Genomic DNA, 27,052 nt, shown 5'->3' on the forward strand with positions numbered 1-27,052 from the left:
TGTTTCCACATGCATGACCTTTGATATTGTTCTATTAAGCTACCTTTATCTTGACCCACAAGTGTGTTTTTTCATCTAAAAACCCCACCTTTTTTCCACCTTGGCTCATCTGGAAAATTGATAGATTTGGTTCATTTTGAATGACAAAACACTCATGTCCCTAGGCCCCATTTCCTCCCAGCACCTCTGCAGGCCTTCAATGTCATGTCACCCTGCAACAGACATGCTGCAGAACAGCCTACAGAAACTCTGGTTCTGCAAGCTGATAGCTGATACCTGGGACAGGCAGAGAAGGAACAGAAGATCAATTTTTGCTCCTGGTATTGCTGAAAACTATAATTCAAATACAAATGCACTTCTGAGAACTCCTGCACTTCAGGCTTGATGTACAGTACCTCTGGGGCATCTATCCCTAGGCTCCAATGAGTACAGCTTAAAATTACCATATTCATCTGCGTATAAAGTGTCATTAGGCTTTTATTTTTATAAAATAAGATCAACCCAGGCCAGGGCCAGGCTCTGCAGATAAAGTAGTAGCTTATTTTTTATAAATATTAATATTTTTTAATTACAAATAGTCCTCACTCCAGGTAATGTAACTGACAAAAATATCTGCAGACACGCAGCCCCTAGGCTTTCATAGAAAGCCCATGAGCAACCACTCTATAATAAAGGAATCCTATCTCACAGCAATGTAGGGGAGGGAGCACATGGCCAAGATAGCCTGAATATGGGGAGAGAGTCATTTGGAGTAAATGCAATAAAAAAAAAAGATTTCACAAACCCTTCACGTAAAGGATCAAGGAGGTTAAAGCAAAAAGCTAGTTCAAAAAGATGTACAAGATTGCTGGAGACCAACAGAAAATTCCACCAAAAAATAGCTTGCATTTATATCAGAATTCAATGGCATAATACAATTTAGCTGTTAAACAAGGGAAAGAAGTGAAAATCTGTGTAAATATCAGCATTTAGAGAGGTGTCATTAGCTCCAGAGACCAGCATAATTCCCATGAAGTCCTGACGGAAGGGGGCCTCCTGCCACAAAGAGCTTTGTTCCAGACAAGTCGTAGCAGTGGGTGTAAACAGCATTTGGGAAGAAATTTATGTCAGAAAAATAATTCCTCCAGGTTTCATCATGATTCTGTTAAAGAAAAGTTTGGATTGTTATTGTTGCCAAACAAACTTAAAACCTTGTTTCACAAAAGCAGAAGGTAGCTTCCAGAGTCTAAGAAGGGATCTTTTCTGTTAATACTCCCTGAAGCTTCAGACAGATCAACTTGAAGATTTGTCCTAAAGCTTTTTCTGAGGACATTTGGGCCAAACATTGGAGGGAGGAGGTGAAAGGTAGGGAAAGTATCAAGTTTCATTAGTTTTTAAAGTTACATCACAGTAACACAAAAGATAAGAGAGAATAGACAAAGCCATTAACTGCTTTATAACAACATATAGGAAATCAAACTCAAGTGCCTGCCACAGCATTACCTCAGGAAGCCAGTTTCTAAAGTTTCACACAATTAAATCTTGGAGTACCATGTAAGAGTACTACATTTTTAAAGGAAGACAATGTATTTTGTGTTTGAGGTTCTGAAAACTAGAAGTTATATTACATTCTAAAATATGAAGATCTAGAAATTAGTTCATTTCCGAATCAGTGCATAAGTAGCCAGAATGCCTTATGCTCAAGCAACCAACTTTGATAAAGTTTTTGTAGAAGCAATTCTACATCGCTTGTTGCTTTTCCTGGTTATAGTTATTGGTTACATGATCACAGTTTTGCTGGGACACATTTCATACAATAGCTCCCATTACTACTAAAATAACCAGTTTGAGCCCTATGGCACTCCTGTGTAAATTGTCTCCTACAGTCTCAAGCTACTCACCAGCCAGCCTTTCCCAGTAGTCAACTTCAAAACTTCACTTCCTCCCAATTTCTGCTTCTGTCCATAGCAGGCACATAGGGGCTTTTCATCCAGGAACCTCTGGGCTCTGATATCATAAAACAATAAGGAACCTTGCCCTGTTCCCACTGTGATGATGTGCTCGTAGAAGCTCGCTGATCGTATACCTGTCAAACAGAGAAGGGACATACAACACAGTAAGGAAGATAGATGCTTTGGCTCTGCAGTGCTGCTTGCTTGATGTCTAATACTTTTTTTTTTTTTTAAGAGGAACTACCTACTAGTATTCTCCACAACACCCAAGTTTCTCCACTGCTCTGAAGCAATACAGATAAATCCCATTGATACCATTGAAACAGCAGCTTTAATTACACATACTACTTTCTCTTCTCCTCTGCGGTCATCAGCTACACTGATGGTGCATAGTAAGAAGCTTCATTCTCAGCAGGCCCCAGCTCTGCCAGATAAGCAAAGATCATAAGCCATTTAGGATCAAGAGCAGCTGTGTTCTGTCTGCCACAAGCCTCTAAGCAAATACACCATGAGTACATGGCAGAGGAAAGAACATGACATTGGTTTCCTCCATGAGCTCACACCCTACCTAGCTAGCTGCCAAGCTGTGATAAATGACCATGCGAGAAAAATTACTGTCCCAGCTGCCCACCAAGTGCATTTTGCTGATCAACAGGCTAGCTGTAAGCAAGTATAACCATACTAATCACTAGTCACTTTGCTGTTAACTTAGATCAGGCTCTAAATATTTTTGAAGCTATCCCTGCTCAAATATTCTCACACAAGCACACCTTATTCTGTAGCTGGCACTTTTAGTACTTCACCCAGCAATGAAACCAGACTAAAAATCCTATAAGCAAAGCATCATCATGTTACAGCAGCACATGGGAAGCTAGTTCCCAGTCCAAATAAAACATTCTAGCACAATTCAGTTATGCCACTGAGTAAAAGGAGTATGTTTTGTTTTCACAAAATCTAAATCTGAAGCCTCAGCCAAACATGGATCCCTTGGAAATAGTTTTGTGGAGATTCTGTATGTAGAAATTTGCATTCCTTTGTAGGAATTTTTAGAGGTGCTGCACCACTCCAAGTCCCAGCAAGATCAAGAGAAAGTTGAAACACTCAGTATCTTGGGAATATTACTTAAATGCCTCCATCACCATGCCAAAAAAAAAATATAAAATCCACCTACTATACAGATCAGAAACCAGCATTGAACAAAAGCTTTCTCCAGACATGAACTAGTGCCCTAGAGATACTACCTACACATAGATCGTTTCCCCAGCAGGGATGATCACATACTCGAGGCAGCAGCTTTCAGCCACCAGCCACCACTGGGCACTGCACTCCAGCATCTTGGTACTTCTTCCCTATAATTCTCAAGGGTGACAGTGTCAGGACCTCCACAGAGCCCTCACTGACAGCAGGTCAGGACAAGGACCATTGCTAGTAAGATGTTCAGGTAAATTAATATGAGCTAGTGAAGCACCTTCTCTCATGTTACAGAAGCTTCTCCTGTATCTGAAAGAAGCAGACCCTGACACATTTATCTAGACAGCACTGTTAAACTCCAGTAACCACATAAATAAAATTTTCCTAATCCTTGCCTATTTGCATTCTCTTTTGATAACTTCTTCAGTGAGGAGATGGATGCCTAGAGTCAAGTTAAGTAAGGACTGCAACTTATTAGTCTGGGATTAACATGGTTTTAAAATGAGCATCACAGCACAGTGCCTTCTCATGCTTGAAAATAAAGGGTATGGAAAGATGTTTATGGGACCATGAACCCTGCAAGCCCTCAGGCTTGGCCCTGGTGATAAAGTTCAATTGGACATACTGCATCCACATCAGAAGAGGAAAACAGCACTTAAATCTGCAATTTTTTTTGGTTTGGTTTTTTTTTTTTTTGAGAGTGAGCTTTTGTATATGTAAAGCAAGTAAATACACATTGAAAACTAAGTCTCACTCGTGGCTTTAAAATTACAAAACAAGCATTCACTCACAGCACAGACTCCCAATATGATAGCACGGAGCAGACAACATGCTTCCCCCACACACAGAGAAAAATGCCAGAATAGACAGTATTAATACCAGTACGAAGACTGGATTTGTTTTGAGATGAAGTAAAACAGAATAAGGCATAGTAAAAAGTAAGTAAAATGCATACTTTTAAAAGTTCAGTAGTATTTGGATGGTATACTACTTAGTTGATCATAAAAGCACTAATATTGTCTATCGGTAGATTTCAGAATTGCTTTTAAGTTTGGTTTGTTAGTTGCTCGAGGAATATTGTCATAAAAGCAAAACCTATTACTAATGATTTGGTCACTGTTATATGAAAACCCCTTCCTATTTATTAAAAGCTTATCTTACTGCAGTCTTCATAGCTACTTGAAGCACCCTTTGACAAGTTTCTTACCACTGCCTCGTTCTTTGGAACAGACTGATTTAACATTGTGAGAAGGCTGCCTGGGATCCAGGAAGGAGACGTGCCTGTGATCCTACTGCATACACTGACCACTCCTGACTGTAAGCCAAACACACATTCTCCCTGCAGTATGGCAACTTTGTGGAAAGTAACTGGAAACAGAGGAAAGACAAATTAATGCATGAGAGGGAGAAGGAAAAAAAAAAAAACCCAATGCAAAACTGTTGCGACGGAGGGAAGACACAGTCGCTCAATATGAGTGATCAGCAGACTTCGTTTATTGTCTCTTACAGTCACCTTTTATGCCTTCTTATAATTAGCTCATACATATTACAAAAGTTAAGCTCATTATTGGTTAGTTGCCTAAATACCAAGCCCGCCCCTTGTTTCTCTTCTGTAGTTTTCTGTTCCCACCTGCAACATTCCTTTCCCACCAAAATCTTCCTGTTACTGTGTAACAAGGACAGCCAAAGACAGTGTATTTTGCTTTACTTCAGATAAGCTGAGAGCGATGTGCATTTTTGTCCAGCCAGCTGGACTATGTCTATGTGAACTTTTTCAGCTAGCCAGTTATCCACAATTCCCCCGTTTTTATTTTGGGCGACATAGGCTTGGTTGACCATCTTCAATAACAGCGTTTTAACACAAGAAAACTACATATCTAAGCACTACTAAAACTATTACCATAATGATCAAAAAAAAGAATAATAATAATCCCGTTTGCTATGAGATTGTATCTTTGCTGTCAAAAGTTCAAGTTTTTTATGCATGGTCCTCTGTGTGTGGGATTGGAACAGATGTCGAATAGATTCCAGAACAGGGCCCATCGCAAAGTGCTGGCAAAGCAGCGTTCTCGCATCGAGCTCCTCCAGCGTGCTCTACAGCAGGTTTCACCCAACGGCTGGGAACCCAAATAGTGCCTGAATTGGTAGAAATACAGACATAACCACGCCCCACATAAATCACCTCCACAGGACCTACCCATTGTCCTGTTTTTGCATCCTTATACAGTACTTTCATGTGTGGTGGCCTGGGGGGTTCTGAGCCAGCGTGGTGCCTTATTATAGGCGGCTCATTACTGTCCCCAAACACACACAAATGATTAAGCACAAAAAGGGCTTTCACCACCCTTTCTCTTACATCCTGAATCTCTTTGAACTTTTCTATATAGCGTTTTAGCGTCCCGTTAGCCCGCTCTACAATTGCTTATCCAGTTGGAGAATGAGGGATTGCAGTAACATGTTTAATATTCCACATTTGCATAAAGCGTTTGAGTAGTCCGCTACCATATGCAGGACCGTTATCAGTTTTAATAGTAATAGGTACCCCTAAAACAGCAAAGCAACTAGTTAAATGCCGGCGCACGTCCCGGACCTTTTCCCCGGGCTGTGGTGTGGCCCATAACATATGGCTATAGGTGTCTATAGTAACATGCACATATTTCAATCGACCGAATGCAGGAACATGAGTAACATCCATCTGCCAAACATCATTAGACTGTAGTCCTCGCGGGTTGACCCCGCAACCGAGCCCTAAGCCTGAGTTATGGTGACTACATATAGGGCAAGCCTTCACAATGTCCCGAGCCTCCTCCATAGAGAGTTTGTGGGCTCGTGCCAATCCCTTCGCATTTTGATGGAAGATCGAATGGGCTTCTCGGGCTCGACAATGTGGTGCTAATGGGGGTTCAGTAGTGATTGCGACGAGACGATCAGCTCTAGCATTGCCCTCTCCGAGGCCTTCTTCCCACTGGTGGCTTCGAATATGGATCACCGCATACGATTCTGATCTCTGTGCGATTGCACGCTGCAAGCTCACAAGTAGTTCTGTCAAGCGTTGATTCTTTAATTCACGCACGCTTGCATCTTCAATCCGGCTGACTATGCCGGCAACATAGAGAGAATCTGTGACTACATTCAGTGGGACATCTCTCCATCTAATAAATGTCCAGACCACTGCATAGAGTTCTAGCGTCTGTAGAGAATCCTTTGGCTGCGCTTGTAGAATTTGGTGTTGCCACCCTTGCTCATCTTTCCATGTTATGGCAGCGGTCCTAGAGCGTCGACCCGCATCAGTAAAGGCCGTGAGAGCGTGTGGGATAGGCTGGCTGGATCGCTTCGGCTTAACAATCCAGCCCATGTTCTCCATCCACGACAGGATGGGCGATGGGAGTGGTTTCACTATTATCGCTGCTCCATCGTGGAGTAATGCAGCCTGCAGTTCCTCGGAGTTCTGCAAGTACCACTCCAAGTCGATCTGTCTCATCGGCACCCATATCGTGCCAGGAGGAGTGCCATCCACCTGTAAAATACGACAGCGACCTTTCTTGATCAGCTCCGTCAGCGTCGAGATCTTGTCTTGTATTGTGCGTCGTGGTTGCAGTGGGGGAGCTATCCATTCCAATACGATGGTGGAGTACTCCCCTTTCTCCCCCGTTTTTATTTTTTGCTGTGTTAGAGCACCCATGAGGTACTGAGTGCCACACAAGATAGTCAAATCGATGGGTAACCCTACAACACGCCGATGCGTGGAGCGCGTAGTCACCATTGAAGCTATTTGTTGTAACGTTTGTTCTTGCTGTTCAGTAAGCTGTACTGGGGTTGAAGGATCTGTCCCTCTCAACAGGGGGCGTAGTTGATTTAACAGTTCATTGGGGATGCCCACTACAGGCCGGAGCCATTGCAGATCACCGAGCAGTCGTTGGGCGTCGTGAAGGGTTTGGATATCCAAGTGGAGTGACAACTTTTGAGGCTGAATTGTTGTATCAGTGATGCGCCACCCCAGATACTTCCAGGGGCTTGATTCTTGCACCTTTTCGGGTGCTACTACCAATCCCCTAAGCTTGAGTTGTTCAATTAAAACCTGTTTTTGTCGCAAAGAGAAGGGTGTTGGCTGGGCTAACAAGATGTCATCCATATAATGGTAGATTAAAGTCTTAGCCCAGCGTTGTCGCAAAGGTTGTAGTGTGGCAGCAACATAGAGTTGACACAAGGTGGGCGAATTTCTCATTCCTTGCGGGAGGACCGTCCATTCAAAGCGTTGGTCCGGTCCCTCCCGGTTGATCGCGGGTAAGGTAAAGGCAAATCTGTGCTGATCATCTTCATGTAAAGCAATTGTGAAAAAGCAGTCTTTCAAATCTACAATGAGTAAATGCCACCCTTCCGGTATCATAGCTGGGTTGGGTAATCCGGGTTGTAAGGCCCCCATATCATGCATCTGTTTGTTTACCGCTCGCAGATCATGAAGCAATCGATATTTTCCAGACTTTTTCTTGATAACAAAGATGGGGGTATTCCAGGGGCTCGTTGACAGACGCAAATGACCTTGTTGATACTGCTCTTTAACCAGTTCATGCGCCTGTTCTAGACTTTCCCTTTTTAACGGCCACTGCTCTATCCACACTGGTTCCTCTGTCTTCCATCGGAGTGGGATCGGGAAAGTCCAAGCAATGGCCGCCCCTAGAAAGGGAGGTCTGAAGTGAGGACCATCCCCATTTGGGCCAAGATATCGCGGCCAATCAAAGCATGCACCCCCTCAGGCAACGGAATAATTGAGACACAACAGTTTATAACTTTGTCAGCTATAGTCCATCGCAGAAGGGGGGATTTGCGAGCGAGGGTCAATCCCCCCACTCCTGCAACTGTAGCATTGGTCGTACAGGTTGGCCAATGCGCCGGCCATTTGTGTGCACTGATTATAGAGACATCAGCGCCAGTATCCAACAGCGCAGTAATCGAGAGAGTCTGGTCTCCATACTGCACTGTGACCGATCGCCGTGGTCGTTGTTGCAAGCCAATAGTCAATAAAGCCATTTGCCCTGTAGACCCAAAGTTACCTTGTCCTCGAGGTTGTTCTTGCAGTGGTTGGAGGGTGCCTGCAAGATGCGGTAGTGGAATCAGCTGGGCTATCTTGGTCCCGTTAGGTATAAAGAGTGGGGGAAACAGCGTCTGAGCCATAATATGAATTTCTCCGTGAAAGCCCTTATCAATCAGTCCCACCAAAACATTGAGTCCCAACATGGTGGCTGATGAACGCCCGATGAGTAATGCTCCAACAGCTTGTCCGCGTATACAAACTGGGCCTTGTATGCCAGTAGCAAGTTTTGTAGGCTTTGAGTCCAAGAGGGTACAATCTACTGTTGTTGCCAGGTCCAAGCCGAGGCTTCCGCTGGTTGCAGGTCGGAGAGGAAAGGATTTTGTGCTGCTGGGCAGGCAGCCGCTTTTTGTGTCAGCGCGGGGCGGCTCTTCCCGCTGGGTTGCCCGTTTCCCGATCGACGACAAGCAGCTTCATTGTGAGTGTCCGAGCGGCAGTTTCGGCACCATACGGAGTTGGCATTGCAGTCCCGTCTCACGTGTCCGGTGGCACCGCAACGGAAGCACCGTAGACGAGATGGGCCGCGGTCATTTGATCGCCCAGCAAAGGCTTGCAAAGGAGCAAGGGCTGCTAAGACCTGACTCTGGGTAGACTGTGCCTGCTCCTTTAAAGCACTCCCTAGTTCTTTTATTGCCTCGACTAACATAGCCTGGGGCCCGACTGGCACTTGTGCCATTCTTTCCAAAGCTTCTTCTATGGTCCATGTCCCTGGTAGCGTAGCTAGGATGTTACGTGTGGCTGGGTTACAATTCTGTATGGCACACTGCTTTAAAATGGAGCCTTTGAGATAGTCTTGCACCCCAGCCGCCTGTATGGCGTTTGCTACCCGATCGATAAATAACCCAAATGGCTCCTCTCTTCCCTGTTTGATTCCCATATAGGAAGGGATTCCCCCGGGCTCCTTTATACGGTCAAGCGCTAGTCTAGCTAGCCTCATCGCTTCCTTTGCCTTATCCGGTCCCATCAGTGCCTGAGCTTCGGTTCTAAAATAGGGTCCTAAACCCATCAGCTCCTGTAGAGTAACCCCATGCAGTGGGTCCCCTGGCTGTCTAACCACTGCTACCGATTCCTGACAAGCAGCCTGCCAATGAGCGTTAAACAGAAGCTGCTGATGTTGGCTCAAGATTAACTTCATTATACTGCGTATGTCACTCGGGAGTAAGATATTAGTTCCCCAAAGATAATCTAACATTTGCCTGGTGGGTTCCCCTTTTAAACCTGACTCACTCACCGTAGCCCGTAGCTGAGTTAATAATTTCCAATCTAAGTTAGTGAGAGAAACCGTGATATTCCCCTGCGCATCTGGCTGTGAATACGTGACCGGGAAAGCCTCATGCACGATTCCCGCGGCAAAATCGCGTTCACCCTCAAGCATAGCACTGTCTGCTATCTGCTTCCAGACCTTTTGCCTATTTTGGGCAACCTGAAGGCATTCTGCAGAAGGATTCGTACATTCCCTACTCTCTACGGGGTTTTTACGGTCTATCTCTTCGCTTACGTCATCATTCCCCGACGGGGGGGGGGCTGAGGGATTTGAAGAGGGCGGCGACGGGAAGGGCGACTGGTCCCAGCTTCCCGCAGCCCCCTGCTGAACCGTCAGCGTACGCACCGAGGGAGGCAGCGGGCAATCGGGGGGGGAAGCCGATTCCCCCTGCCGTGCGGCTACTGCAGTCCCGCTTGCAACTCCCAGCCGCCCAGAGGCAGCAGCAGCCGCTCTCTGTTCGGCTCGATGTTGCAAAAGGGCATTAGTGACAGCCTGCCACGGTTTCATCAGTTTTTTTGGCAGTTTTATTGTCGGCTATTACTTCGGCAAACAGTGTGTCCCCATAATTACGCCACTCTGCATGCTCGAAAACCGTATCTGGATTCCCAAAATGACCCCTCGCTACCCCATAAGCTAATAACCCTGGTAATTCCTTTTTACAATCTATGCCCCGAATGCTCCGCTTTTCTAAAAAGCCTTTGAGCAAATTATACGCCGCTTGTCTGTTCATACCTCTATTTGTGCACAATTGCAGCCTTTGCAGACTTCGGCGGCGCGTAGCAGGCGGGCCAGCCTCTATAGGTGCTCCCGGGCGCGGGGAAGATATCCCTTTCGCCTCCTGCGCTGCTTACAGGACCGCACTCAACTTCTCCGCCGACCGTGGCTCCCGGACTCCGCTATCGGGTCGCCGGGTCCGGACTCCGCTATCGGGTCGCCGGTCCTATGTCCTCTGGTCCCTGTTCGGGCGCCATTTGTTGCGACGGAGGGAAGACACAGTCGCTCAATATGAGTGATCAGCAGACTTCGTTTATTGTCTCTTACAGTCACCTTTTATGCCTTCTTATAATTAGCTCATACATATTACAAAAGTTAAGCTCATTATTGGTTAGTTGCCTAAATACCAAGCCCGCCCCTTGTTTCTCTTCTGTAGTTTTCTGTTCCCACCTGCAACATTCCTTTCCCACCAAAATCTTCCTGTTACTGTGTAACAAGGACAGCCAAAGACAGTGTATTTTGCTTTACTTCAGATAAGCTGAGAGCGATGTGCATTTTTGTCCAGCCAGCTGGACTATGTCTATGTGAACTTTTTCAGCTAGCCAGTTATCCACACAAAACACTAATGGAACAATTCTGTAAGATATGTTCAAGAAAGTTGTGGTGGGGAAAAAAACACCACAACCAAAATGCAGCTATAAAACAAGTTCATCACGACAATAGAACTTTAAGAGAAAAGCAACAACCTGATCCAGAGAAAAAAAATCTGAAGGAGATGGGATGCCTTATCTGAACCAAGCTGAGATGATAAAGGCTGAAGCCAAGTATTATGCAAAGAACAATAGATATTTTAGTAAGTTGTTTTACATATAAGGTGCTGTTATTTCTTCAGGAGGTATACACAGGCATCAGCTCTCAGCTGAAAAAAGCTTACTTCATACATTAGCATAGATATTTCTGGGTTTGATCTGTAATCACACTTAAATAAATGCAACTTCCTTTATGAAGACTATATGAAGTATCCATCATACTCTATGGAACAGTTCACTTCAGCTCACCCAGAACTGGCAGAAATTTAAGAGCACCTCCCACCCTTCAAAATAAGGGGAGTGGAAAATTTATCTCCGCAAGTTTATTTTTTAGGATATTTTGTTTTACATAAAACTTTTAAGTGTTTTACAAACACTGCTGCTCTTTCTTCAAGCATTTAAAGGAGATTAAGAATAGTGAACAGCCTTAACTGCTATGCAATTTTTGAAATTTTACACCAAAACAGAAAAGCACCTTTGATAGTGTGTGCTCTGCTTTCCAAAGATGAAAATACCCATCTAGGGACACAGCTCCCAGCTCCTGTTTAAAAAACAAAAGTTAGTTTCCTCATTATAGATGTGCTTACAAACTCGCACTCTACTAGGCAGGCTACATATTCCAGATTGTACTCCTGCATAATCCTGCACGTGCTTATCAAGCTAAATTTTCATTTTACATTTATCTTGATAGAACACAATATAGCACAGAGGTGCCAGGTAAAATAAGAATTAATAAAACAGTAAATAACCAAAAATAACTTTCAAAAGTATAGATCTTGTTAGACAATCAAATAATGAATTATTAGACAGTACAAGCTGGAGTTGGTAATTCTCTACAGCAGCTTCCACCCTGAAGTAAACATTTATTTCCAGGTACTACTCTACTGAAACAGCTACACGAATTCTCCATCACAGAGGAGTAGTTAAAGCCTGCAGGAGCACTGTGCTTCTGATAGCACACCTGCCTTTGCTTCAGACCTCCTCTGTTCTTTGAGGGCAGAAAGAAGAGTAGGGGTATGAATTGCTACTCCCACTTGTCCCAATACAATTAATCTCTAGTAATAACAAGAGATCAGCATGGGGGAGGTTAATATTTACCGTTTGTCCAAATACCAACAAAATAACACCAAAGCAAGCACTGGTGCCTGCCCTGTGAGTCAGTCACCTCAGTTGCTGAGCAATCCAGTAACAATTAAGCCATCAAAACAGCAACTGACTGAACATTAGCTAGCCATCACAAAAGGTGAAGGAAAGCAGCAAGTGCACTCAAGAGTGGGATTCAAGCTGCAAGAGGTTTTTTGGTGCTTTATCTGCTTTTTGTAAACATTCCTCGTCTGCCCCCCTTAGGATGCAAGTCTAAAATCAAATCCACAGGAAAACAGTTCCTTCTGAAAACACGTGGGGTTTTTTCCCTACTGGACTACAAGCACTTGGGGCAAAAGCAGACATAGCAGATAAAGATGACCATCTCTTATGAGAAAGATGTAAAAGGATCAGGGAAAAACAAAATATTAGACTGCTTCTCTAGTATATTTGATTTAGATTACTACTTTTTCTGATACCTATGGACAGTTTTAGGACTTCTCAACTGTCTTGCTTCTCTTACTGACCTTGTTCTTATTGTTGAAAGCCAATGCTCGGACTTTGCAGTTATCAGGATTGGTGTTCTCCTTGGGGATATCCTTCAGAGCCGTGTGTTATGTGAGCATAGACAGGAACTTGAGAGAGATTATGCCTGGCATCACTTTTGGACAACACATCCTCTGTGACTTCCCAGAGACCCATCGAACCATCCCGGGAACCTGAATAACATTTCACATATACATATGTGACATATATACACACACACACACATATACGCATTTTAAAATTAACTTCAATAAACGATAGAATCTGAAAGAAAGGCTACGTTAATTTGATCTAACTGAACACACTGTTGGTGACCACATATTAATTATTATTAACAAAATCATGATTTTACTGAGCTGTAAAGTTCATAACATTGTTAACTCATTGTCAACTGGTTTGTCTACATGGTTTCCAAGCAACTAGATCACCTCATCTGTTTTCAAAATTATTAGGACGCAAACACACAATCCTGTACAACAATCACCATTGGAGATTCACACATAGAATAAACTCAGCGGTGACCAAACAGCCTACATGTTCAGCCTGGCTTACCAAGGCTGAGATTGACAGTCTGTTAAGCCAATACAAAAACCTCCAAGAAAATTCATTTGAATTCACACCAGTTTTGGATCATTTCATTTCTGCCAGTATGCTTATGGCTATGTACACACACAGCTGTTCCTGTTCAGTTCACAATTTGTACCAACTACAATTTGTACCAAATCTATTTTTTTTAAACCCATGCAACCTCATGTAACACAGGAACCGAGACCAAACAAGCAAGAACTCATTTTATTTTCCTACTGAATTTGAAGATATTAATCCAAAACATGAATCAATAAGAGTAACAATACTGGATGAAAATAAAGCTGAGTGTCTTTGGTTCATAGATCAACACAGGCTTAATCTAAGGTCCTATACCCATCCCTTCTTTTGTTTAGGCAACTCACTTCCATCTAAAGTCAGCTCTGACAGATTTGACACGTACCACAATTTCTTCCCTACACAATGTGACTTAGTTGTCTTCTTAAATTCAGATATTGAATTGGAGAGTTGCAAGGATCAACTTTAATATTAAATTCAAAATCAAACTCCAGGACTAGCTTCTTACATTTTGAAAAAAATATTACTGAACTAGCAATTAGAGTGATTTTTATGAGACTTATGATTTGGCACCTGCAGTTTGACATCTCCCTGTACAGAATACTACACTCTGTCAGCACAGAAAGACAGCAGACTACTACAGTAATGCAACAGCGTATTAGTGTTGCTGCCTTTACCCAAGTTAAGTAATATTTTATGAAATTACACTGATTATCAAACTAGTTACTAAGTAGTAACTGACCTTTTCTATTACAGTCTTCTGTATTAACTGCTGTAGTATGTGTTCATATATATATACATGCGTTACTTTACTGATAGCTTGATAAAACAGTTTTCATTAATCAGTCTTTCAAAGGATTTCAGGAAACCAATACTGCTCTGCTATATTCCAAAGTTATTAAATTATAACCAACACCCCTCTCAAAATCCTTGCCTTTAGCTTGCTGTGTTTAGACACCCTCTCATGGCAACACCTACTATAAAGACAATAGTATTCCCTCTAATACTAGGGGAAAAAAAATCAAATCTAGACCAAGGCCCTATAAATAAAACAAAACAAAGCACTGTACAAAGATCAAGAATGGTTTAGTCAAAGTAGTTGCAAGTGGTTTCAAATGCCTTTATAAAGGTGCTTCTCCAAGACCTGTCAAATGCTGTACATCAGTATAAAAGGGGGGGGGGGGGGGGGGAAGGGGAATTGACTTTACCAGTAACAGCCATAGCATCACTGATCCATGCAACTGAAAATATCCAGTCCTTATGTCCATCCTAAAAGAAAAGACAGATTCTGTACCATTATATTCTAGAGTGCTCTCAAATCAAAAGTATTCTTCACTTTGTTTTTTTTATTTATTTTTTACAAACTCAGAAGGACAGAACTACATTAAAAACATACATATAAAAGATTCCAGTATCAAGCTGGAGCATTTTACGTACCTAACAGTAATTTAAAACTTTTTTTATTTTGAAGCGTATAATTAGAGAGCAATTAGGTGATGGAAAAACGGGTCTCAGAATTGAGATCAATTTGTTCTTGGTCAAAGGACTTAGATTTTCCATTTTGAGAACAGCATTCTTTACTTCTGTAAAGTAGCTACATACTTTTATTTCCTCAAATACATATCTCTACCATAAAAAGTAACCAAAACATTATGTTTACAATTTATGACCTGCAGATTAATTTTTCAAGACTATTACTTCAAGAATATTTTCTTCAGCAGGTGAGAAACTTTGAGAGAGAAAAAAGACTATAAGGCTCTAGTTCTGTTTGAAAAGCTGCAGAGTCACAGCAGCATGCAAATTAATAACAACTCATACAAATCTTCAGCCAAGCCTTTCTGCAGCTGGTTATCTGCTGCTGCAGAAACTCTGACCTGACCTCTGCTGTTGTAGTAACATCTATGAAGTCCTAAATCAAAACGGAGAAATGAGAGAGAAGTGCTTACAGAACACCACTATACTCATTTCAGCCTTTCCTTTTTAAGGCTGGCTATTTAAAAAAAAGGTCTCATGATGCTTTAGAAATACAAGCAGTACCATAATCTATCAAACTGCCATAAACCACTGGTTTAGAACTAATTCTCAAAGCCAAGTTCCACTTCTGGAATAATACATACATAAACTGCACTGGAGAAGGTGAAAATTTTAACAAATTGTGTCATCTTTTCAATTTCTCAAGAGCTTTTTTCACTAAAACTAGTTTCAGAGGTCATCACCACAATTAGATTTTAACAGTTAAGATTACTTTTAAGCATTGAAAATGTAACAATCTGAAGTAACGTGAATGAAGGTGAGGAGGAAGAAATCTGACTCAGAACCCTGAAAATTGTCTCACATGTTTATGTACTCATATTTAAAATATCTTGTCAAAGGAGACAATCAGGAATGTTTTCAAGCTTTCAGAAATTCACTCTCCACTATAAGACTCCCAAATCTTAACCTTGCCCTGACCTTACACGCTTCAAAGTAGTAATTCTTGTGACAGAATAAACTTCCCCCAAATACTGCCAACTTACGTCTCCCACACAGACAGGATCGAGTGTAGGCAGATGATAAATTGCAAGACTGTTGGGGTTGTCTCCACCTGTGGCCAGCAGGGTCCCTGAGGGGTTGAGCTCAATGGCATGAATACCACATCCCTGCTGATTCACCATGCCAGGTTCATGATCTTTCAGAACAGGAATCTTGGTAATTTGACCAGTCTGGACATCCACTACAAATAACTAGGGGAAAAAATAAAAACAGATGTAAGTCATTATCAAACAGATAAGAAAAACAAGATGGTCAAATATCCTCCCTATTGTGAACTAGCATTCTTTTAAAGTTGGAATCCACAAATGCTGCAAGTATGGCTGAAAAATACATAAATTCCTTCTTAAAACAACTAACAATTACAGTGAATTTTAATCATCATATTTGGTTTTAACAGCAACAGAAGAGAAAATAAATTTATCATGGTAGGTTTCCCATTTAATAAAACCCTCAAATCTAAAAGCTTTTCCCTGTTCAGTTCAATACTACAACAGAACAATATTGTTTTCCAGTTTCCCTGTATGACAGTGAGAAAGAGACCCACCTCAAAACAGCCAGTAAGCCCCAGGGGGGCTTAGCACAAGCCTCTTGGCTCCCAGATAAGATACTGCCCATGAAGTTTTGGCTTTGACAAACTGATACTTTACTAATTTATCTAAATGGAGTTTAGTTTCTGGTGATTGTTGAGGTCTGCAGTGGGTCTGCAGACAAGTTAGTTGACTTCAAAGACTTATCCGTGTACCTTTAAGACAGCCACAAATTGTCAGGTATGTAAACAGGGTGTGAAGAATCGGAACTTTTAGAACCGCAGCATACGGGCACCTACAGCAACAGCAAATAGCAAGCAAGAAGAAGGAAGGACACAAAAGCCTATCAGGGTCTGAAACCTGTGCTGTCTAGGATATATAAATAGTTTGTATAAACAATAAAGGCCATTTTGCTGGAACCCAGCCACGCAGACATACTGTTTTTTTCAGTCTGCCTCAACTTGCGTCACCACACCACTTATCTATAGGATAATGTACTTACGTTTATCTAAAAGTTGGAAAACGTCCAAGGACCCTTATTGCTAACATGACGGATGTACTAATTGTTAAGTCCTTGGATTTATCATCTTTAAAAAGGCTATCTGGACCTAAGTTCCTGTTGTTTATACAACGTGGCAAAGACAAGGACTTAAATCATGGTCACTAGTTTAGCGAGGTATGTTAATGAGTTCCTGGAATTGTAATTAATATGTAAATGATTTCCTGGAAAAATAATTAATAGGTATGAGTTTCTTGTATAAAGAGGGGACTGAAAAATCCCCTTGGTGTGCATGACTTTGGTGGAGCGATCCCCCATGCACCCAGTGCTGCCGAATAAAGATAACCTCCGCTCACTCAAATATTGGTGACTGATTCTTTAAATCAATTTGGCGACCCAGATGGGACCTGCTCTGCTCGGCTGCGGGACCCATTGAGAGCGGGGACTCCCTAGGGTACCCCCGGGGATTTTCCCGGACGGGCTCCTCGTCTCATCTGGACCACCGCAGGAACACACAAGGACTCAATCTTGCGGAGCAAAGGTACTATCTTTATTCAAATATTATATTAATATTATATTTAGAACAGTACTGTTTTGTTCTGGATATTTCTGGTTCTGGGGACCGGTCCATCTATAAAGCTGTCTGTAAGGCATAAGATTTCTGTGTGCTTATGCAGGGTGGCGTATGCCAGGTAGCTAGCACAGCAGGCATACAGCTGATTCTGATCTGGTAATTTATGTTTTAGTCTGAAGATTAAAACATCGTGTAATTTGAAGTCAATCCATATACATAGGATTGATATTCGATTCGGTTCTGGTATTTGTTTCGGTATTGAGGTAATATCGGAACCCTTATTCTGTTTTAGTGTTTGTTTCGATATTAAGGTAATATCAGAACTCTGATTCTGTTTTCATATTTGTTTCAATATTAAGGTAATATTGGAAATCCGTGTTTTAGTCGGAAGACTGAAACGTTTGATAATTTGGAGTCAATCCGTGTATACAAGATTAATAATTATAGGATTAATATTAAATATTATACTTACTTTATGTTGGAAATGTGAGAACATTTCTGTATAATATGAATGTTGGTGTGTGAGTACTGTTTTGAGCATCCGAGGGGTGAGTGTAAACCTCTATATGTTTTAAAGTGCATATAGTGTAATAAATTATTGAGTATATGTTGGGGGGTTGCTGCTAAAAGAAAAAAATTCGTCTCTGAGCAGTTACTCTGTGCTGTTTTGGCATCAATTTGGCGAGCCAGCCAGGAGAACTCTCCACCAGTGCTGGAATCCAGGGGCCTGGGGACCCTCAGGGCCCCCAACTGCATCTTCTGTCGGCAAGACTCCCCTACCCCTCGGCTTCTCACACAAGTGGACAAGGACTTCTGCACAACATAAAAGGTATTTATATTTATTCTTTGTTTTGAATATTTGATTGTCTTAAGATTTGGTTTTACCCCATAAGATGAAGGACCACAGGGTTGAGAAGAAGGGACGCCTTCTGAAAAGGGTAATAGCCCTATTTGATTGTCTTAAGATTTGGGAAGCTAAAAACTTCCTTTAGGTTGTCTTAAAATTTGGGGAATTCCTAGAATGTAACAACTGAAATAGCGCTCTGTGTCTTGTTTGTTCTATGTGTTGTCTTGTTACGTGTTCAAAATTGGAGTTATGAAATGTATGTTGGAAAAAAAAATCTGGTAATTCTAGGCAAATAGCTGAAAACTTAACACTCTGCTTAAGGCCAGAAAAAATTAGAATATGTTTTTTGGCAATTGTTCATTGAAATGCATACTTTGTGTGATAACGCGAACTGTCAGCGTTCCTAGAGTTGTATGTAAGCGCACGGTACCTTGTAATATACTGCCCATGTGACTGACGGCTGTCCGGAGAGTGTGATGTGTGTGAGTGTCACTGCGAAGCAAGTGAGGAGTCCCGATCTGCGTGTCTGTGTTCCCCGCAAGGGGCCGGCCAGAGACGGACGAGCGATTGAAAAATCAATTTATGAAGTGTTGGAACGCATAATTGGAAATTAAAGAGGGAGACTATGGACAAAACATTAGAAACTAACATCATTTGGAAAAAGCACGAATTAACCTCTGCCCTTAGTGTCGTAGGTGCTGTCTGTATACTCGAACAAAGGGTGGCAAGTGTCTAAGATATATTATCTCCTCGCAAAAAAAAAAAATTAATAATAAGAATAATGAGACCAAGAAATAAGGCTAAACAGAGGTCTTGAACTGTGGTGTGTGTTCTGAGATAAGTATGGTGACTCCAGTAATAACTAATACATTGTAGACAAATACCAGACTTATTATGAAGATGGGGGGCAGACTGAGCCAAGAAATAAATACCAAAACACCCCTGGGATGTATTTTGAAGCATTGGAAAGAATTTGGCGGAATTCCCGGAGGAAATTTGAACAAAAAGACATTTTAAAAATATTGTCAGAATTCGTGGCCTTTGTATACATTAGGTGATGGTGAAAGATGGCCACTCTGAGGAAGTCTTATATTACAACACAATTTTAGAGCTTATGCTGTTTCTTCGTAGAGAACAAAAGTGGGATGAAGTAATGTGTGCAGATATGTTTGTGTGACAGGAGGAGTGCGGGACTAACACCACCTGATCTTTGATTATGGCTCTAGAAAAGGATAGGGAAAAACTGAGACCTAAACTAGAAAGATGTTCTTGTTGAAATTTTTGTGTGTTTAAAAAAAAAAAAAAAAAAAAAAAAAGGAGCTCAGGTTGTGGTTCCTTCTGTGGAGCAACCAGAATGAAACACGTTGTAAGATAAAAAAACTTGTACTAATGTATGTAAGATCTGAAGGGGTGGGTGGGTGTGTGGGGGGGTGTGTGGGGGTGTGTGTGTGTAGAATCAAAGACCTTGTGAAAGTGTTGGGGTGAGTTTGTACAAACCCCCGTACCAGTTCGAAGGTGCGGCTGAGTCATGCAGGGTGTTTGCTGTTTGTCTGCAAAGGCATGATATGTAAGAACACAGGCTTAAAGCAACAAGGAGCAGATTTGCATTCAGGGTAAGAAAGAGTCAAAACAGAAGTGCTGCTGCAGAGGCAGGCTTGTGTAACCTGCAGAGCAGGAAGAGCATCTCCTGCCCCGAATCCTTCTGCTGGTGAGGAGGAGGGGGTTGCTGTTGCTGACAATTGAGCAGAAGGACCTGGAAAATGTTACCCCAAGTGCTGCAGCATTTGAAGTACAACAGGACCGGTAATGGCCCCTCTAGGGCAGGCAACGGGTCTGAGGAGAATAAAGGTGCATCTTTGATGGGGAAATTTAGATGTTTGAAAGTTGGTTGTGAAGACTTATCAGGATGATCTAATAGAACTAGATAAAGGTTTGAGTTGATTGTTACTAGATAATCGTGATGTAGAAAAAATGAGGTGGAATTTTTAGTGATTACAAAACCAACTTATTTGATGTTAAACTTCAGTGAAAAGAATTTGTTACAGTTGTGGGAGCTGCTGGCCACCAGGAAAACATCCTGAAACCTTTAAAGTACAAACTAAGAAAACAAATAAGAATGCCAAATTCACCAAAATCTTTGTTGGGATGAGATTTATTAGAACATCTAGACATTTAAAGAAGGAGAAATGAAAACAAAAGTTAAAAATGATCAAGTGATTGAAATCTTGAGCTTATCTTTAATTCAACAGAAAAGTGGAAAAGAGGACCTCCCTGAAGTAAAAGAAATCTTTAACCAGGTGTATCTGGAAATAAATTCCAGGTAAGGCAAAAAAATGCTTTACCTGTCACAGTAAAAACGAATAAGCGGGAGGCCTGCCTAGTTCAGGTAAAACAATATCCCTTGGTCAGCAAGGCTGTGGGGGATACTGGCAGAAAAACTGAGATAAAATACACTCTGTAGTAGTTCTACTACTAATGTAAATCTGTGTGTTTTTCCATGACAGTGACTTGTTATGGGATGTGCAGATGAAACTCTGCATTGACAACAAAGTACAAGGAATAAGGTTGGTCAGGTGCCTCCTACCATAGTCAAGGGCAAGACTGGGTTGGCCTCTGTGTTTGCCACCAAGAAGAATCTTGAGCTCCGCTGTTGGCTGCAACCCAGTAGGCATTGAGCGGTGGGAACGTATGCCATGCCAGACCTTGATGTGAGGAATGGCCCCCTCTGTTATAAGAGGGTCATCCAGGAAGGAAGAACATAAGATGACCCATTGAGGCACTGATTTGGAAATTGGAAACCACCTGGCCGACCATGAGGCCAGACAAGTAGCAGAGGAGGTAGGAAAGGAGGAATTATCCTTAATACCAGATGGTAAATCCAAACTGTAAGTACAGATCAGCAAACAAACTATTCTAAAGAAGACCTAAAGCTAATTCAGGACATGAATGGTAAAGTAAAATTAAAATAAGTGGGATTATTTGGCAGATGGCCGTATAGTGGCACCATCCAATTTAATATGGACCACAGCCCTAACAGAACATAATAAAACTCATTGGGGAGCTGATACGTTATATAAAAGTCTAAATAAAAAACTGATAGGGCGAAACTTATATACTGTAATAAAACAGGTGACTCAGCAATGCGAAGTGTGTTTACGTAATAATCCCAATGTAGCAAATAAAACAAAACTAGGGAACATTAGTAGAGGAAATTATCCAGGACAACAGTGGCAAGTTGATTTTTCCAAACTCCCAAGAAAAGGGGGTACCGATATTTATTACTTATGACTGATACGTTTTCAGGTTGGCCAAAAACTTTCCCTTGTTGAACAAATAAAGCAAGAGAGGTAACGAAGGGATTGTTAAATGAAATTATCCCCCGCTTTGGGGTTCTGGCAACAATCTCTTCTGAAAAAGGCTCACACTTTGTGCCAAAATAATACAAGTACAGTATTAAGAATAGATTGGCAATTACACACTCCTTATAGGCCTCAAGCAAGTGGGCAAGTGGAAAAGAATGAACCGCGAAAATAGGACAAGAGACAAATCTAACTTGGCCACAATCTCTTCCCTTGGTATTATTAAGAATACGAACTAAACTGAGAACAAAGGAGAATTTGAGCCCTTTCAAAATATTATACGGGAGACTGTACCAGTTATAATTTGCTGGAGAAGATTTAAAGCAGTTAGGAGAGGGATATTTGTGTGAATACGTGAAGGCCCTCCAGAGACAACTACCAAGGGCCAGAGGATTAGGTCAACCAGTCCCATTCCTTTAAATCTGGTGATAAAGACTTTTTCAGGGAAACCTTGGAAGAAAAGTGGGAAGGACCCTATCAGGTGCTGCTGACAACCTTCACTGCCATCAAGATAAGAGAACAACCAGCCTGGATTTGCTACTTGTTGATAAAGAAAGCTCCTGAAAAATCATGGGCCATTACCCCGGCAAGACCCATGGGACTACAGTTCTTTAGATCGTAATTATAATAGGGTGATCCTCTACAAGAAGAGTGGAATGGACCCTATTGAGTATTGTTGGCCACCTTTACTGCAATCAAGATGAGGAGGGAACCTGATATTGACTGGTTAAGAGAGACACAATGGACTGTCAAAAGAATCAGGGAATATTTGAGTAAAGTTATTCTGGTCTTGATTGTAACAGTTGAAAGGATTTTAGAAACTGAAGCATGGGTAAACAATACCCATCTTCAAACATTGCAATGATTGTTAATGCCACGAAAGCTAAGGAATGCTGGATATGTACCTCTCTTCCTAAAGGAGGCCTGGTAACACCCCTGTATGGGGTGGCCTCTCAAAACTGGAATTATCTTGATGACAAATGGCCTACCTGGCCAGACTTTTGGAAAAAGCCAGGCGATGGTGGAGGATTGTGGCGAATGAAGAGACGGGACGCAGCTTGATGCAAGCAAATGTCCATTTATTGTACACAATCACGAGTTTATATATGTTTTCAGAACCTGCGTGCTTTAAACAGATTGGTTCTTTAAGCTAAGCATTACATACTAGGCAATCCCTGATTGGTGGTTAACTACCAGCAATTAACCACAAGGTGTTACCTTTCCTTGGCGCCATCCATCTCCCACTCCCCTGTGCTCTGCAAACACGCCTCATCATGTTAATTGTTGTCTAGACAAGCTCGAGCACATTCCCCCTCAGCTAACTGATTGCCATGCATGGTCCTAGTTTGCAGACCCTCCTGCATCTCCCCCCTTCCTGTTGCACAAAAGAACCCCTGAAACCAAGCAAAACCAAGGCACATGTAACAGAACAAATAAAAAACCAACTAAGACATATTATCAATGTCAAAATAACCCACTGTCTTTGTTCCGTACAATTTTACAATTTCCCCTTTTGTTTTTGAACAGCTAGTACCAGGTTTGCCATGTTCTGCAGGGCCCTTGCAAACATGACAGCAACCAAGGTAACAGCAAACAAACAATACTGCCAATTGAGTGAATGGATGCCAAAAGGCTGACATTTTCTCAGATTTTGATAACATGTTGCTGCAATGGGGCGCCTAAAATCCACGCAGCACATACCATCAAATCCTCACAGCCATGTCCTTGAGCCAACAACAAAAAGCAGTGGCAATTTTGACTCACATTTGAACTGCCTACCAAACAAGGTGATTAACTCTTTAATGCTTTCCCTGCTGTTACTCTGGATAAGAGAAGAACCGCTGCGACACGTTCCCATCATAGCCTCCTACTACATTAGCATCTACAGAAAGACAATTATCGACATTCAAAGTGTAAACAATATCAGCTTCTTTGGATTAACATTATACATAGGTGGAAGGGCACACCAAACAGAACGGTTCAGTCAAAAAGTTTGAAACATCGAATGCCTTCTCTGAACAATACCTCTGGGGTCATTCCCATCATTCACTCTCTTTTTTATGCAAAGAGAAACACTTTTACCATAACAGAGAAGCCCTATTTAAATCTCTGAGCCAGGACACAAACCGCAGCTGTATGCTCACCAGGCTCAGGGCAGAATCATTCATGTAGTTACATAGCTATATACTCTACAAGCGTGCAGACACATTTAAACACTAGATACCCATGTTTATCTTCTATTCTCCTTCACACATACCCAGCTGTTCTCTCATCTCTTGTTAGGTCAATATTCTCCGTTTCCTCTCCTATCTCTCTCTTCAGACATTCTCTATCCTCCTCTTTTTTGCTTGTTAATTGCGACGAGGCAAAGGGGGTGTGTAGCTGGGTGACCATGACTGCTTTATTTTACATCAACTAAACACTGAATACAGAAAAAAAAAGGTATGGGGAGACATAAAGCAAACATCAATAAGGTGGTTAAAGATAATTATAATAAATCTGTAATACTTTTGAGTCATGGCCCAAAGTTTCCCAGCCGTGAGAAAGACCAAAGGCATCCCGCCCCTGGCTCTGTTGCAGATCTTGTTTTACAGGCTTTTGAGTTTTGTATACTTTTGTAAATTAATTCACAGTGGTCACTCAGATTCACGTAACACTCCTATTCAAAGTCTTCACACTTGTGTCCCTGTGCTATAATAAAAATCAATAGCAACTCGGGTCTGTAGCACATATGATGGACAGAATCAACATCTGTTACTAAGCCAGAAAAAAATAGTATTGTAGTATTACTTTGTTTAGCAAGCTAGCAGCCAATTTACTAAGCAGTTAAGAGCGTGTACTATTCTTAAGGAAGAGATTAGAGAAGCCAAAATGTGGTATGCTGCATTCAGAACTCAGCCTGAGAATTACAGTCTGCTGTGAGTTCTGCGTTACACATTTGACAACCATGTTGGGGTTGCGATTGTGAAAGTTGCCCGTTTACAATTTCATTGGCATTATCACAGCTATTTGTTTTAAAAGCAACCTTGAGCTTCCTGATGTTCGACTTGTTGCAAATATTCTGAACCAATCAATCAAGTTAGTATTAAAGTTAGTGACTCTCTAGGACCCCTGCAAGACTGTGGCAAGACTCCCGCATCCGGACTGCCTTAATAGCCATCTCATTCATTTGCAAACAGTTGTCCCTGGGATACCTTGCCTGAGTCACAGAATCGGGCACAGTTAATTTTCTCCAGCAACTGCTCATAGTTAACAGCAATTCCCCGATTAAGGTTTTCAGTCAAGGCACTACACATAGCTCACAAATATCAAATAAACCACATCATATACTGTATCAGTTTAGTACCATACAAAGCAGTAACTTCCAATCATGCAGTGTGAGTGTATAAGGCTCTGCCATCACTTCAAGAAGGGACATAGCAACTGTATTATGAATCCTCCCTTCCCGCACTGCTTTGCTTAACTCTTTAACAGCCTCGTATGGCACAGGCTGCCACTCTGCAGGTTGATTTGTCTGGACAAAATACTGAACATGCCATAGCGACTCCCAAAAACCTATCACTGAAGTGTTTCCCACTTGCATTCCTGCCACCAATACCTCAGACCCCCTTTCACCCTCCCCAAAAAATACAATCAATGCATCAAGAGAGACAGGGGATGGGGGAAGGTCTAGCTCCTTTTTCCAGATCTATAGGACCTGGATCAAAAGGTTTATCAGGTGTCAATAAAATCATTGTCCGAGTTGTCCTGTTCCCGTGCTTGCTCTGTGTTGTGAGGGCGCTGCAATCAGTGACAGAAGCTTTGGGGGCAGAGGAGGTGTGGACAGAATCGCCATCGCTGACGGTGGAATTTACAGCTTCCTCTGGTTTAGCACCGTTAGTAGAATTAGTCCACACTTGGCAAAGAGTAGTCCAGAATTTGCCACCAAGATGCTAAATGCATTCCCGACACGGAGTTCCCCTCCGCGGCAGCATCACTACAATTGGCTGCTGTATGTACACACTTTCATTCTTTCAAGTCTCTAAAGTTTCTGGCTGCCACCTGTCTCGATGAATACAGGTGTTATCCTCGGGGTTTAGGTTGTTCCGCCTGGTCCAGACAGCAAGACGATCGTTCAGCCAAGCCGTCTCCTCCGGAACGCAGCCCTCTTCCACGAGCTGTCTTTTTTCCGTCCTTATTCTTCCAAGGCTTCGGAACACCACCATAGGGGTCACCATTTGAGGAGATGAGGCACGGACTCCCGATCTGACTAGAAGACCCTTTATGAGTCCATATACGTCTCTTTCTGGGGACGAAGCCTGATTCCCCGTTACGGATTTCCCACAGCTCACCTCTCAACTCCGGGATTTCGGCCGGCTCCTGCTTCCTTTCAGCAGATCATTCAAAGTTCTGTGGGATTCGCTGCATGTCGCTCATAGGCGATTCGAGAGCCCTTCACGTTAGATCCTTAAACGCATCACGTTGGGTCACCAATTTGCGGCGAATGAAGACGGGACGCAGTTTATGCAAGCAAATGTCATTTATTGTACACAATCACGAGTTTATATGTTTCAGAACTGCGTGCTTTAAACAGATTGGTTCTTTAAGCTAAGAATTACATACTAGGCAATCCCTGATTGGTGGTTAACTACCATCAATTAACAGCAAGGTGTTACTTTCCTTGGCCATCCTTGGTGCCATCCGTCTCCCACTCCCCTGTGCTCTGTAAACATGCCTCATCGTGTTAATTGTTGTCTAGACAAGCTCGAGCACATTCCCCTCAGCTAACTGATTGCCATGCATGGTCCTAGTTTGCAGACCGCTCCTGCAGAGGATATTGCCTATTTTATGATAAAACATACGAGTTGCGTCCCATTTGATTTACAAATATCAAACCTAACCACCACAATATTTATGAAAAGTGATAATAACTGTCGTTGAAAGCTCGAAGCAAGACAGGGGGAGCATGTCCTGAAACCCAGGGCAAAACATTGTTCCCAGTCTGAGGGTGGAATGATTATGAATGTATACATAGACCAAAATAATCAAATTGAAACAGATATCCAATAGATATGGAACAGGTTTCAGATCTTACATGAAGTTACTAAAGATGATTTATCATGGAATTTAAGGCCAATGGGACAAATTAACTTGTGTTACCTAATCTGGAATGGTTAAAGCATGCTTTTGTTATAATGCTCATTGTAATAGTTTTAGGTATACCATATGTGTATTACTTCAATGTTTGTTGGTGCTATCAAAGAATGATCATAGGGTACAGTGATTTTTTTATAGTTGTAAAAGAATTTACAATAGTTGTTAGAAAAGGGGGGAATGAATAATGGGCCATGTATGATTTATTTAAAGATCAGTGTGCTCATGTTCATCTGAGGAGACCTTTATTGTTGACTTGAGGATGTACTAAATCCTTGAATGGGTGACATAGGGAGTGTGCTAATGTCCAGGCACAAGATATGTTAATATTGTTAACTTGAGATATAATAA

The 27,052-nt window shown here is 42.0% G+C and overlaps 1 protein-coding gene and 1 long non-coding RNA gene across 2 annotated transcripts; one reads left to right on the forward strand and one right to left on the reverse strand.

The window, feature by feature from the left end:
• Positions 1 to 865: 865 nt before the first annotated feature.
• LOC119140928 (DDB1- and CUL4-associated factor 12-like) lies at positions 866 to 16,838 on the reverse strand. The gene is given in 10 exon segments (XM_037372590.1): positions 866 to 1,141; positions 1,881 to 2,065; positions 4,330 to 4,403; positions 4,405 to 4,490; positions 11,474 to 11,539; positions 12,609 to 12,690; positions 12,692 to 12,800; positions 14,439 to 14,499; positions 15,747 to 15,953; positions 16,824 to 16,838. Coding segments are annotated over 10 exon segments (1,044 nt in total). The 3' UTR covers positions 866 to 982.
• A 293-nt stretch (positions 16,839 to 17,131) lies between these two features.
• LOC119140766 lies at positions 17,132 to 20,756 on the forward strand. The gene is made up of 3 exons (XR_005101702.1): positions 17,132 to 17,329; positions 18,015 to 18,191; positions 20,714 to 20,756. It is a non-coding gene; the product is annotated as an uncharacterized LOC119140766 (long non-coding RNA).
• The last annotated feature ends 6,296 nt before the right edge of the window (positions 20,757 to 27,052 follow it).

The sequence above is a fragment of the Falco rusticolus genome, chromosome W, assembly GCF_015220075.1.
Source record: "Falco rusticolus isolate bFalRus1 chromosome W, bFalRus1.pri, whole genome shotgun sequence".
Taxonomy (NCBI): domain Eukaryota; kingdom Metazoa; phylum Chordata; class Aves; order Falconiformes; family Falconidae; genus Falco; species Falco rusticolus.